Source organism: Eleutherodactylus coqui, chromosome 4 (genome assembly GCF_035609145.1).
Source record: "Eleutherodactylus coqui strain aEleCoq1 chromosome 4, aEleCoq1.hap1, whole genome shotgun sequence".
In the NCBI taxonomy this organism is placed as follows: domain Eukaryota; kingdom Metazoa; phylum Chordata; class Amphibia; order Anura; family Eleutherodactylidae; genus Eleutherodactylus; species Eleutherodactylus coqui.
The window spans coordinates 83,913,337-83,929,088 of NC_089840.1; the positions used below are offsets into that span (position 1 = coordinate 83,913,337).

The following is a 15,752-nucleotide window of genomic DNA, read 5'->3' on the forward strand; positions in this document are numbered from 1 at the left end:
GTGGGTATATATATCAAATTCCCACTGATAATCCAAAATCTTATCTAGGTAAAACTGAAGATAAAAAAACACACTTTGATGCTATCCATCTAAGCAACATACTTCAGTTCAATTTCCTATTAGTGATTAATGTCATAAGGAATAGGACAACATTGGGGAGAGATTTATAGGAAAGGATCTAATAAATCTAGATTTGAGTTCTAGAATTAACTTTTGATGATAAGACATCCTACCACATTGCTATAATTTCCCTCAGATCCAACTTACCGGTGGGATACTGTCCCCCTGACTATTATGTACGAGAGAGAACAATTACAGGGAGCAAGTGGTAAGAGTCTCTTCTCGGAGACTTGGACACCTCTGGCAATCTAGAGGTTTATGTGTAGTGCCCTATTTGTGTTCTATGGTTTTAAATACATCTAATAAAAGGAATTGATTTTATATTTATTTTCGTCTAAACTGTGAAGGGCTTTACTTGGACATATTAGACTTGACTGCCTCTGTGACCAATTAATGTTCTCATCTAGAACATGGAGTTATTGTGTTACTATACATCTGCTTAGTAGGGAGGGAAGTTTAATGAAATCATGCTTGAATAAAGTATCCATACCGTCCACCTTCAAATGAGCGGCTGCAGCACACAAAAACTCCTTATCCCAAGGAAGGTGCTTTACGCAGGGCAATGATGCACGCTCACCAGGATATAGACCGATCATCCAAAATATGCCAACTTCACTTCGATTCCAAGCAGCATCTGGGGTATAAGTAATCACAGCAAAAGTTTCTTCAAGGAATGCTTCTCTTTATTAATCCATTTTTGCAGCAACGTTTTGACTGCTGCACAGCAGTCTTTTTCAAGAGAGTAGGTGATTTCCACCTGGAAGCTATATATGCCATACATATATACTGGATAAACATATGGGCTTGCTTTATATATCGTGGTGGGTGATGGCATGAAAGAAAAATAGTGGGGGATTTGGGAACTGGACCAACAAACAAGCAGTTGAGTAAACTGCGAACCTGTGATTGTAATTTCTTGACTTTTTGGCAAGTCCATCAAGATGGGAACCAATTTCTTGACATCCCTGAAAACACAACAGGGAGCAGGGAGGAAAGCATAGATGTAGCCAACTGAGGGATCAGGTGGATTCTTTGGAGAATCTTTACTGAGGTCTCCATAAGGAAGACCTGATGGCTACCAAGCAATGATTCCATCTATCAACTGACATTTTGGTCTAAAGGTCTGCTTCCCATCCCAGTATTAATAGAAGTTTTTCCTTCAGTGGTTGGTTTAATATGCTATAGATCACGGAAATAACACCCTTTTGTAAAGGATTTTGTGCACAAATGGCTTTGTTACAATGTAAGGTTAGAGAGTGAAGGAGGAATAGGCAAGGAGTGGAGAAAATGAAAGACTTCATTGAGTCTTAAATGTTCCTGTTCAGGGGGTGGTTACATTTTGTCATGAATTGTTGCAGTGTACAGCTTAGATCAAACACTATATTGGTGCAGGTTAGTTGGTTGATTGGTGCTCCAACAGAATGTAGACTTGAGGGGAATTTAGCATCCAGGATAATAGGAAGCATAGGGGAGAACTGAGAGGACAGTCTGTATTTAAGCCGAGTCCTCCTACAAAGAAGAAGGGAATAGTATGTAAATGAACTCAGTGCAACCAGGCCTAAGACCTGAGGCTCTGAAGCCCAAGTCAGGAAAGCAAGGAAGTGTGGGGCAATTCGATTTTCTTCAGGCTTTACCAATAATGGGGCTGCAGGGCCATTGTGCAAGCCATGCTGATGTATAATATTTAATTAGATTGGGCACTAAAAGTCCTCCCAACCTTTTATCATAGTGCATAGCTGTATTTTTAATTCTGGGAAGTTTGTGAGCCCGAATAAAATAAATAATTTTCAGTGCACCATTTTTCAAAGTGGTTAAAGGGATTGGTATTGGAAGAGTGCTGAAGAGCTATAACAGGCGGGGCAGTGTGACCATGTTGGAAATTGAAATTAATTTTACTAAGGGAGGTGGGGAATTAATAAATGTTATCTCAGGCTTATCGAAATGTACTCTTAGGCCCAAGAGGGCAGCCCAAGCATCCAGTCCCGAAATTAAATTTGGTAAGGAGGTTTGGGGCTGGGAGAGAATCAACAACAGATCATCAGCAAAGAGGCTTAATTTATATTCGGAGCTACCAAGTCGCACACCCTATATATTAGGATTAGGTGTGATCGCTAACGCCAAGGGTGCAATGGCAAGTACAAATAGGGCAGGAGACAAGGGGCTACTTTTTTATATTTTTGTAAAGTTTTGTTTTCTTCAGCTTTCAACTTTACTAAAACAGGAAAAAAATCAACACTGTCATCCACACATCATCAGGTAGATAAATACACAGTTTCCCACATAAATCAAGAACCTGAAACCATTTGGAAAATAATTGTTTAAGAATTCTCCATGTTCAAACAACAGTATCATTGGCACCCATTCATACCACATTCATTGCCCATACATATTGGCTTGATCTGGTCCAACATTTTATGGAAATGGGACATAGGTCGGTTTAGATTATAAAGTGGAAGATCCGCATTTATGAATTCTGCCCATTGTATCAATGATGGGATTAGTAGGATAGTTTGTATATATAGATGATGAATCTTTTGCACTTACTTAGTGGGGATGTGATCACTCCGTAACCCCAAGAGACTAACTTCTTCAGAGCACACCCCATGAAAAGCCCAATTTCTTGTTGAGGAATCAGTGAGCCTCAGTTTCAGTATAGACTAATGACCATGTATTTCCACACCATTTGTAAATAAGAAAGTACCTTGTTCCCTTCCACCTCTGGTACTGATATTGCCAGTAAATTCACACATTTGCACCAGGCAAACTGCGATAAATTACGCTCTACGTAAACCCTTGACTAGAATAAGCTGGTTCCTGGTGCTACTCACTGTGTACTGCCATGTAGAGGTCAACTCATTCACATGGCAGCCTTCCAGATTTGAGAAATCCCTCTGACACTTGTGAAAGGATGTGTCAAGTGGAGATGATTTACTGTTGTTAAGCCTTCTAAAAGGTGGAAATAGGCTTAGTCAAGTGGATGACTGTCTTCACATTTCAAGGAAATCTATCCCCTTTCGAACTGTTCAGCGCAATTGTGTATCAACTGAAGGCAAGTTGGGGGAAGATTGAACTTCTACTGTAGTTAGGAAAAGAAGTGAAAATCCCTTCAGTGTACAATTGAGTGTACAAGTGAGGTATTTTATATTTGCATTGGGGGGAAAACTCAGTCAGGGAACATCAGCTCAGATAGCCTCGAATTCCTCCACGATGTAGTAATGGAAGGTCAACTTGTTCTCTACCTCCTACCTCCTTGTTCTAATAAACCTGGACCAAAGAACAGGCTTCCACTGTTGCCATCCTATTAGAAGTGTAACCCTGCTCATGTGGGTATGTTGATTTTTAGCATATGATCTGGGAGTGTCCTGCCATGCAGGATTTTTGGGGAGAGGTCACAAGCTTCCCCTCTATGATCTTAGGGATTTCTTTACCTTTTGCGTCCTAAGATTTACCTGTTTAAAGTACTTGAAGAAATCTGGCAACACCACGTGAGATTATTCCTGAGGGAAACTCTGTTCTTAGCCAGGAAAACTATCGCTTTACGATGGATGGATCGAAAAAACCCTTCTTTATCTACGTGGAGGAAACTGGTAAATTCAGTCTTGCCGTTTGACTACTTGGTCTATAAAGGACGTCAATGTCCTAAAAGGTTTGAGAAGGTATGGGGTCAGTGGTGCAATTCCTCTCTCACTTGTTATCCTCGCACACTTACTTTCTTCATCAATAGCCGTACTCCAGAGGGGTAGTCTACTTCCAGATGAGACTCCTAATCCTCTGGATTTATATTAACAATGTTAATTCTGGTTACTTAATTGTGGTATTTACTGAGGGGGCTTATTTCTTTCTCCCTCCCTTTCTTTTTGTACACTAAGGCCTCATGTCTACTGGGAAAATCAGGCCCGCTACGGATTCTCCATGGAGAATCCATAGCGGGTCCCTCCTGCCCCACGGACATGATGCTAAAAAATCAGAATATACCTACCCGCAGCGGTCCGTGCATGTCTTCCTTCCGTTGCGGACGGATCTTCTTTCTTCGGCCCGGCGGATGTGCTCGGTACAAAGCCTGCAGGAGCCGTCCCCGCGTGAGACCCATGCCTGAATGGAGCATGTCTGGATTTTTTCCTGCACGCGGGACCCACGCCTGCAGGGAAAAATGACATCTGGAGGTATTTAACTACCTGCGGGTGTCTAATGCATCCCTATGGGGCGCGGATCTGCGTGCAGGAAAAACGCTGCGGATTTTAAATCCGAATTTGCCCGTGGACATGAGGCCTTAATGACTTAGTTTAATGTACCAAATTACAATCCTTACTCTTCTGATGTATAGTGTTTGAGTATTATGAAAAGTGACCAACGCGGCCTTTGAGAGCACCGTGGCCTTATCTGAGTTGGCTTGAATACACCATGCAGAATACAATAATTGCGTAGGGACATACTACATGTGTAAGTTTGGTAGAGCCAGAAGTTCTCATGCAATTCTACTCGACCGATCAGACATTTCTGCCATGTGAGATGAACTTTCCCAAAATGTTTCTTGGCAGAATACCTCTTCAACTTGAGGAATATTAAAGGATTCATAATATACATTATTGTGTCAATTTTTGTTTAACTGGTATGAAACCAACCTAAACCATCTATTCCTGGAAAAATACTGCTATTATAGCTGTGAGTAAGCGTGCTCGCGGCATCCGCATAAGGTACGCCCTCTTACAAATTATAGTCAACTGATGACTGACATGTAGAGAAAAACGTACATTACTGGATTACACTCCTACAGTAAACTAGTGAATTCGCCATTAACCTACTCATTATTCTTTCATGATGTAAAAACCCATCATTAATGTTTTATATAATATTTTGAATGGATCTCAGTACTAACCTGCAGTGTCTTTGACCCTTATTGTGAAATACCACATAAAGGGCGGGATCAGGTTTCTAGAACTGGCATACAGGTCTGTGACATTATAATTCAGTGCTGAATAAAGAACTGTTTTACTCCAATCTGATGGATAAAACTGCATATCCATTCCTGAGCCAGGTACACTTGCCAACTCCTCTTCCAGTACAAACATGTATTTATTTCAGTGTCCCCAGCATTAGTCCCTGGTTGTTGGCATACTTTTATACCTTTTTGTCACACTGATGGCATGTGCTATGCGCACAATTTCCTGTTGCAATTGAAGAAGAAAAGACTAAGTGCGCTTACCCTTATTGGCTTAGGAATAGTGTAACAAACAACACCGATATGTATATTACCCCAGACCCTTAAATTATAACATACTGGGTGCAAATATTAACACCGTTCATATTCCCTCCATACTGAACTAAACAAAACCCACTATACAAAGATGAATATTACCCCCCCCCCCCATGCATTAAGTGTATACCAGTAGATACCTGCAGACAGTACAGTACTTAAAGTACAGTTACCTACAATGATCACAGGTGGCATCCTCTCTGACTAAAGTTGTTCACATTCAATTTACTTCTCCATCTGGCTCAGACCGCCATGACAACTCTGCGGAACTTGACACAGACCTCTTTGGCTGCTCAGTTTCCCAGCAAGCTGCCTTCATTTTCCATACCTCTACGCAATCTCCCCATCTTTAGTATCCCAGATAGTAATAATACCACTCATGGTGTCCCACACAGTAAAAGTATCCCCTTTTTTTTGCGGCTTGTACTCCCGATATGATAAATGCTGCTTTGAGTGCCCCCCACTCAGTAATAAGGCCCCCTGCATGCATGCACTCAGTTATAATGCTCCTTTACATAATTATGCCCCCATATATTGTCCAATCATTTATTATACCCTCGTATATGCACCACTCATATAATAATGTCCTTTTATGCCTTCTTTTATGCACCAAAAAAACTGTTTACACTCCCATCTCAGGCACTGCAGTCCAAGCTACAGTGATCTCCTGCTAAATCATAGAATGGTAGAGTTGGAAGGGACCTCCAGGGTCATCGGGTCCAACCCCCTGCTCAGTGCAGGATTTACTAAATCATCCCATACAGATATTTGTCCAACCTTTGTTTGAACACTTCCATTGAAGGAAAACTCACCACCTCCCGTGGTAACCTGTTCCACTCATTGATTACCCTCACTGTCAAAAAGTTTTTCTAATCTCTAATTTGTGTCTCCTCCCTTTCAGTTTCATTCCATTGCTGACCACCTAGTAGTGTGATCACATGAGAAGCACACGTGATCACTGCCCAATCCTTGTACTCCAGCGTTGGTGAGGCCAGGGATTGGCCGCAGCAGTGCTTGTCACTTGATCACACAACCAGGAAGTCAGTGGGGAATGACTGCAATGCAGGCTACAGCAGCCAGCAGCGAGTATAAGCTGTTTATGTTATTCAACTGCTATCATTTAAACTCAGGGAGGCGCTGCACCCAAGACCCCCTCACCATCTGGGCACCTGTGCAGCTAAAACAGCTGCACAGACGGTATATCTGCCCCTGTAGCAGTTGGAACTTCTACAGAACATCTGTTATGTCATATTCTATAGATATACCATATTTGTCTACGGTACAAAAATCTCTTTACAGATCCTTCTTCGGTTAAACCTTGTCAGAAAAACCTAATTATATGCCCTATTAATCAATACTGTTTTATCATAAAACAAGAAAAGGTCCGGCAGTTGAATATTTTATATGTATGTAAGTAACAAAATAAGTTACCATCTTGTAGACTTAGTTGCTCATGTCCAATCTCAATTAAAATCTTATAAAAGGGAAATATAAACTGACAAAAAAAAATCACAGGAAGTGGCCATATACTTACTGATATAGGGATACAAGAGGCAGGTAATAGCACCACATATTCCTCCACATGCAGACAGCCAAACGGAAGAGCAGATAGCATATGGGCAGGGCACTGATGAACAACCACTCGCACACCCTCCCTAAATTGAGGGGGTCGGCTGCTTAGTACTTATTCTTGCATAAAAATGCACATACAGTATGTCAGGCCACACACGATATGTGTAGTGCACCATGCAGGCTTACAATCTATTAATGACCCCACATTTCAATCCAGCGGACTGCTCTGCACATCATAGGGAACCCTCACTGGCACTTTGGGCTCCCACAGCATTCAAAGCCGCACTGTATGTTGCTGATAAATTCGAGGTATTGGTTAATATTTTGGCCAAAACACACAAGCCCAATGTCAAGGGTCCTCATGTACTTGTGAGTCCCTACACTAACATCAATTAAATCACAGAAAAGGGAAATATAAACAGACAATAGATCACAGAACGTGGCCATATACTTACTGATGCAACAGGGCAGGTAATAACCCCACATATATCCCTCAACATGCAGACAGCCGGATTGCCAAACGGAGAAGCCACCACACATGGGGAAAACACTAAACAGCCACTCACACGCCTTCCTTATATTGAGGGGGGCGGCTGCTTAGTACTAATTCCTGCACAAAGAGCATATACAGGATGTCAGACCACATGATACATGTAGTGCACCATGTAGGCTTACAACCTATTAATGACGCCCCATTTCAATCCAGCTGACGGACTTGCACATCATAGGCAAACCACACTGGCACCCCGGACTTCCCAAGTGTTCAAAGCCACACTGCATGTTAATGATAAATACAAGGTATTGGTTAATATTTTGGCCAAAATATACAAGCTCACAAGCCAATGACCGGGTTCAGCAGTTGAGCAATAGAAGGAGCTTCTCACTAGCACGGGACAAATAACATGGACATTCTGAGGGATAGAACAGCGCCATCACAAGTATGTAATCGTGACATCTACACACAGCAGCATTTTTCTGAAAATGACTAAACGCATACAGTTTTGTTTTGCACAATCTAAGGTAACATATGTAACATTTAATCATGGGGCAATTATTTCCTTTTGATGAAACCTTGTATATGGAGGTTGGTACATACATATGAGGAGGTAGAGTATTCTTGTTAGGGAAAGCATCTGTATATGTTTTTACTGTTATTTATTGGTTTTTAGTAGTTTTTTTCCCTTTAATTACTGATAAAGGTGCCTACCCACTTGCGATTTTTTTTTTTTCCTGTGATTTTTTGCGTTTTTTCTCAAGAGCAATTAGTATAGAATGTGTTCTTGTCCATCTGGGGTTTTTTTTCCGTTTCGTGGGTTTTTTTCACATAAGAACTGTCAGTTGCATATGTCTCCTTATTTTTCTCTTAATGCACCCATGATTGTCAATGGAGGGCTGCAAAAAACGCCACGGAAAACGCCGCGTTTTTCACGCGCGAAAATCGGCAACGCAAGTAGGTAGGCGCCCTAAGCCTGAAGGATTACTTGTGGATTTCTTGGCAACTGCTCCGCACAGATGTGTTGTGCTGAAGATGCTGATTGTTGTAGATTTGGTACTAATTACTCTGCAGTCTTATTTAGATGGTGTCTAAACAGGCAGATATGGGCAAGTACAGGCTTGACAGTCTGTGCCAGCGGCTTCGGATAGTAGTGCCTTGTGGCTGGACATTGCCCATTATCCTCCATGTAGGTATACTGGATTCCCATCTCTTTCAGGCACTGGGTTCACTAGTGAAACACTTGACAAGTATCGGTCTCATCGACTCGTTGGCGAGACGGCTAGAATTGTAATGTTTTGCTCAAATCCCTGCAGAAGATTGCAGACCCAGAAGTGAGCTACAGGAAGACGATAATCTGATCTGATTATGAACCTACTTTAATTGTATCCATCATTATGAAATACATATGCTAAAAGCCCCAACACGTTTGGATATAGTTATTGGAGCCCACTAATTTGGGACAGACAATTCACTAATTTGTATGGGGGGTGGGGGGGCTGTCAATGTTTTCCCATCAGACTATGACGGGGGAAGAAAGAAGCATTGGGCATGCTGAATTTCAACACCTGGCCTTGTTCCCAGTGAAGATGAGCTGTCTGTTTGTGAGAGTCGGGGAGAGTGCTGGTGGGCAATGGTTGTCAGTCCACTGAACATTATTGAAAGCATATGAACACCTTAAAGAGACTGTCACCATGTTTCTGCAGGCCTCACTGAGAGCACCATAATGTAGTGCCTGTCACACTGATTGCAATGATATGTCTGCTGTATGCATCTGTGCAGTAGTTTTGGAGAAACTTGTATTTTATTACTAGCAGCCAGACACAGAACTAGTCTCGCATATTCATGAGCTCCAGGCTGGCCACACCCACCCCGCCCTCCAGCCAATGATTGGCAGCTCTTTCACCATTCACAGTTATAGGCAGACCTCTATCAAACATTGGCTGGAAGGCGAAGTTGGTGTAGCTAGCCTGCAGCTCATAAATAACCAGGACTACTATAAGTAGTCCTCTCTGTATGTGCTGCTACTGATAAAATACAGGTTTCTCAAAAACTACTCCACAGATACACACAGCAGACATATCACTGCAATCAGTATAATAGGCACTAGCTTGTGCTGCTCCCAGATAGGTGTACAAAAAGATGGTGACAGGGTCTCTTCAAGTCTTGGGCTGCATGTTATTGGAAGGTATGCATTTCTGTTATTCTCTATGGACAAAAAAACATATATCAGTTACTCTGCCGTAAAGTGATTAATAAGCAATGCATGGGATTTTCATCACTGTGTAGAGCTGACCATATGTAATTCTTCTTCGGAGCAATACGGTAATAGATCTGCTTACATATATACAATACTTTCTTTACTGAATATGAGAAATAATGCTGCCGACACTTACTGGAGAGGAGAAGATTTTCAAAGGCATGCCCGCTTGGTCTACAGAATATAACAGGTTTACAGAAGTAGTCGTTGGCCAGCGTACAAGCTGATGCCTACTGTAGGTCGTCAGCAGGGGATGAGCTTTGTAGTATCATGGCAAGCAAAAATATATTGACATAAGAATCTATCTTTACCTGTTTAGTCGGGGCGACTCTCGGACACTTTAAGGATCTGCCCCCTCTCCACGGGGTTCTGTTTTGTATGGCTTCTTTCAGTTTGATCATTTGCATGTTGGTGTCGGCTTTGATAGTAATCAGCAAGCACGTTCTTTGGCGGCCACGTCGTCTTTTGCTGTTGACCACTCCAAGCATTATCAATGTGTCCAATGAATTAGCTCGCATTATGTGGCCAAAATATTAGAGTCTCTGTTTCATAATTTTGCCCTCCAATGAAAACTTGGGTTTAATCCGGTCTAAGACTACTTTGTTGGTGAGAAATAGGAATACAACCCATAAATAGTAACCATCTGTTATTACAATTTTCAGCTCATGGCAGTAATGTGAAGGAACAAGGGGCTCCGTAATACACGAGACACAACAGCTTTCTCTATCTGCTGCATTAATATAATATGTGAAAAAAAATTGTTGGGTAATCCCCTAACCCTTTGCAATCCAATTTTGGATTCAGGGTTTCCTAGGGAGCTTTCTCTTTCTGCCATTATACAATGATGCCACCTGCTGGTTAGAGCCAGTACTGCAGTATATGACCTGCTGGAGAGGCCCCCGACAACAGAGCAGCCAGTAAACCACAGTAAGAATACCCTGCCGGACGTCTTCCAACATCGTAGCTGTACAACCTTCAATCAGAATGTCTTTAGACGTCAGGCAGTGGATTGGAAAGGGTTGATAGAATTAATCTGTTAATTTTAACGTGGACGTATATTCTACTATGGGAACATTAAAGTATTTACTTACTATCCATTGGATATACGGCCCAATGTATTGGAGACCATTAATGGTTCTACGTTTCAGCTAATAAAGGTTATTCTTTCTATTATGTTTAGTTACATATTTTTCCAACTTACTTTCTGTATCAGTTCCTCACATTTTTCCAGATCTTTGCTTCAATTAGTATAAAAACAGTAATCCTTAACTTCCACTGGTTAAATATCCGTCCTGGTCATGTGAAGGACACTCTGGTTTCCTTCAGAGGACCATCATTTTCTTAAAAGGGAACCTGGCGTCATCTTTGAGACGCAAAACCTACAGTATGGGGATTAAAGATGATGGAAAGGGGGACCCGGGGGGCTCTGTGTTATTCTCACCGGACGCCCCATTCCCACACTGTATCCCCGTGAAGTTGCCGCGCACCCACAGTGCGACTCTCTACAGCCCGGTGTGTGTGCGCTCTCCCATTCATCTCTGTGGGAGAGCATGGTCACACAGCCAGCTGAAAAGATACAGCAACAGTGCTGGAAAAGGGCACCTGGTGAGTATGACACATCGCTCCCCAGACTCCCTATTCCCATCACATTTTAAGCCCCACAACGTAGTTTATGAGGCACAAAGGTGATGACAGGTTCCTATTTAAAGGAGTTTTTATCCTCTCAACATCGCATCAGTGAAAACATTACAGATGGGAAGGAAATCATCTGCTTTTTTACTGACTATCGCAGCAGGTGAAAATTGTGTGATTTTTCTCGCCCGTGTAAAACCACCCTAACACAAGCAAGGCAGACATGACTGTGTAAAATGAAAAACATGCAATTTCAGGAAATCTTATTTTGAAGCTTATACAGAGATTATGCCAATGCACCGCTAGACTTCACCGGGTGCAGTGCGCATGTGCAGCAACCCCCAGCAGGAGGGGCACACGGTGCATGCGCAAGATTTCAGCACCTACCAAAGCTGACGGCAAGGCGGTGGCGGCGAGTAGGTGGATTGGCCAGATTTAGGTAGTGTCGTGCTGACCATAATAGACTGTTCCGCCTCTTTGACTCAAGGCAGTGCATTTGCTCACATCAGCTTCTTAGAATGATGTCTGATCAACGCTATTTGTCTTCTTCTTTTAAGGAATCTCCGGCAAGTGGGCCAAGAGGTTTGTTTGTTCGGGATATCATAACCCAAGTTCAAGACTGTCCAGTGAAAAGTGTGGACGACTGGCATAAGTGCCTGAATGACATCTCCTTGAAGCCCCAAACAGGCTTCTGCATAAGTACTGCAACTCTTCAACAGCTGCATTTCCCTAGCAGAGGTACAGTAGTCAGTTACAAATCCTCTGACATTAGGACAATGTATTGTTTTACATTTCTATTTTATTTCCGAGTCCTCTTATTGTCCTTAGATTGTGAGATGCAATTAGACTCCTATCTTTGGGTCTCAGAATGATTTCACATTGAAGTCTCCCAGAACAGTAATGACAAAGAATGGTACTGGGTCAGTAAGGGTATTGTGCTATGGAGAGCACCTAGAAGATATGCGGCCTTATAAGGCCATGTATGCTCCTCTGGGAGATATGCAAATGGAAAAAAAGGAACCGAACTCTGCAGCACCACCTATTGGAAGGCAGCATTCCTGCAAGCCAATGTTAGACTTTTTAAACAAGTCTTGTAACTATGAATGGGACTTATAAGCCAAGGCTAGAGACCATACATAGAGTGCTGTTTGCAATCGCCTCGAAATGGATGGTCATTCTGGCTTTGGCTTACAATTCCTAGTCATTGTTGCAAGGCTTGTTTAAAAAGTCTATCATTTGACTAGCAGGAATGCTGCCTTCCAATAGGTGGCGCTGCAGAGGTATTGTTACATCTTCCCATTTGAAAGAATGGTTCTTTTAGGCCTTAGTCAGACGGGCGTTTTTTCGCACGATTTGTGCATGCGCATGCGATTCGCGCATATATAGAACCAATGGTTCGCTATGGTATCGGTCACATGTCCTCTTTTTATGCGGATATGCGAAAAATTATAGGACACGACGATTCGCAGATCGCGCCTATCTGCGTTTTATGTGCGCACCAAAATCATTTTTTTCGCCGGCCAGTCTAAGTTTCATGCGCATTTTGATGCGCACGGCGATTTTTCTCCGGTCAGACAGGCGTTTTGCTGCGACGATTAACGCGGCTAGGTGCAGATTTTTCCCGCGATTTTTCGCCTCCGGTCACGCGATTTGCGCATGCGACGCGCAAATCGCGCGAGAAAACGCCCGTCTGACTAAGGCCTTAATAAGAAAATAAAAGTTATGATTTAAGTAGGAAAAGTATGAATTATTAAATAGTGCTACATGTGATATCTTATATTAAAACACCACAGAAAACGGCCATATACTGATACTAGAGGGCAGGCATATAAGCCACTTATCTCTCAACATGCAGACAACCAGATGCTAAATGCAGGAGCGACTAACACATCTGAAGGACAAAGTCAGTCAGCCACTCATAAGGCCTTCTTAGGCCTCCTGCAGATGGCCGGGTCGGATCCCGCTGCGAAAATTCTCGCCGCCGGATGCACACCGTGCTCCCGCAGTGACCACTGCGGCTCGCCTGCTCCTGGCGTCTCCCCGCTCTTATATGTGCCGGCTGTGCAAAGGCCAGGACAGAAATAGGACGTGCTGCGATTTGTTTACTGCGGGTGTTTTCACGCGGTCAAATCGCGGCTGTCTGCATAGGATTGCATTATCTAATGCAATCCTATGGCAGCGGGCACGGGCGGAAATTCTGCGGGAAATCCCACCACGGAATTTCAGCCCATGTGCAGGAGGCTATATACTGAGGGGGGTGGCTGATTAGTGTTGATTCCTGCACAGAAGAGTAGACACCAGGTGTCAGGCCACATGATATATGTAGTGGACAATGCAGGCTTACAACCTATTAGTGATGCCATTTTTGAATTCAGCTGGTTGCCGTGCACCCCACAGGTGAACCACACCAGCACTGGCAGCCTGGGCTCCCCCAGCATTCAAAACTGCACTGCATGTTATTGATAAATACTGATAAGTACAAGATATTTCTTTATATTTTGGCCAAAATAATGTGAGCTCACAACCCAGCGTCTAGGGTCCTAGTTTATTGTGCGTCCCTAAACTAACATTAGTTAAAATCATAGAAAGGAGAATGGACCAAAAGTCACAGAAAATGTGCATATATTTACTGATAAACTGATACAAGAGAGCAGGCATATAAACAATGTAACACCCAACATGCAGACAGCCAGACTGCTAAATGGGGGAGCAGATTACACATGTGCTGGACATTGATGAGTCAGCCACTCACAAGCCCTCCTTATACCGAGGGGGTGGATGCTTAGTGTTTATTCCTGACAAGGTGTTGTGAGCTCACGTATTTTGGCCATAATATCAACTAATACCTCGTACTTATCAGTATTTATCAATAACATGCAGTGTGGTTTTGAATGCTGGGGGAGCCCAGGCTGTGAGTGCTGGTGTGGTTCTCCTGTGAGGTGAGATACTGAGGGTCCTTAGCGCACATTATGATCTTGGGTTGTACACAGGAAAGGCTGGGAGTAGAAGCCATACTTGCATACGGTAGTAAATGCATACATACATACGCACTGTGACTTGGATACAGACACATATATGGCTCCAGGTGGCGGTCAATATGGTAGTCAATTCGCTGAAAGAGTTTGCAGTTGGCTGCTCATGCGGCTGTAAGGTGAGATGTTCTGCATGCTGGCGCTTCCTGCCTGGAGTTAAAGGGGCAACGTACAAACTGCTGGGTGCTGCATGCTTCCTGAGTGCTGGCTGTATGTGATGAAGTAATGTAATTTGCGCCATGCTGCCAGCGACATCGTTCAAGGTAAGTACTGGGTGAAAAAAGAGTGGCCTGTCTATGGACTTTGAGATTAGCAACTTGCCTACTGATGAGTGTGGGGCTGAGGGAGATAAGCGGCATACCAATGGATGGGGTGGAAGGTGAGTTGCTGGTCTCAGTAGGGGAGGCGGGAGGGAGATGAGCAGAGTTGCCTCTGACTTGTTTGGAGTATGTCAGTGCAATTATATTGAGGGGGGGTGTATGCAATTATAATGTGTGGGCTTGGGGGGCGGTTATGATGGAACCGAACAGATCCCATTGACTATAATGTGACCCGTTCAATTTCTGCTCAGCTGCACTTGCAGGTCCAGCTTGACAATCAGCGCTGTTACACGAAGATTACCGGTGCTTGTATAATAGCGCCCCCTGTCTTAAATAAAATGTCATAAATATATGATGTTATCATAGATATTTAAATTTGGTGACTAAAAGTTTTATTTGGCTCCTAAACTTTTAGCTTAGTAGCCAATCATACCTAGACAATTTTTGTCCAGTCTGAAGCGGTGACATCTGTATTACACACGCACATTGTGACCGTTACACATATGCGCCCTTTGGCACACATATGGCGCAGGTGTGACACCATTCCTGCTGGGTTTTCTCATGAGGGAGCTGCCCATAGTAGGATGTGACTGCGCCAGTCAGAAGAGGGATGCTGGAGCTGTGAAAGTCTCTATAGCAGAGGAGGTGCGACTGGTCACCTCAGGGGGTCCAAAGACCCCAAACAATGTAACAACGGCAGGAAACTATCCAGAGCGTGGTATAACTGAAATAGCCGTACTTTACAATATAAAAGCCTGATGGCATACACGTGGCAATGAAGAAGGATGTAGCGCCCGAACTACGTAGACCATTGTTTCCATCTTGTTGCCGGTCCTCATAGTGATTACTACTTGTATGCCGATGCCATCAGGCTCTTATAGCATCTTTAATAAATGTGAAACCTCTCTCCCATCCATTATAGTCTGTGTTATGTTGTCTGCCATCTCCCATGTAATATTCACCTTTCACCAGCAGATGGCAGACAACCTTTCATACAGACTGAGAGGTTATTCACATCACGTTTGTAATGTACGTTTAGTCTTTACGTTACATGAAAAAACGTATACGG

General features: G+C 43.1%; 1 protein-coding gene across 1 annotated transcript in view; it reads left to right on the forward strand.

The window, feature by feature from the left end:
- MBTPS2 (membrane bound transcription factor peptidase, site 2) overlaps positions 1-15,752 on the forward strand; it is a 72,319-nt gene that overhangs the window by 40,438 nt on the left and 16,129 nt on the right. The window contains exon 7 of the mRNA XM_066599794.1: positions 11,889-12,069. Coding sequence (XP_066455891.1) covers positions 11,889-12,069 — 181 coding nt within the window. The remainder of the gene's footprint in view (positions 1-11,888; positions 12,070-15,752) is intronic.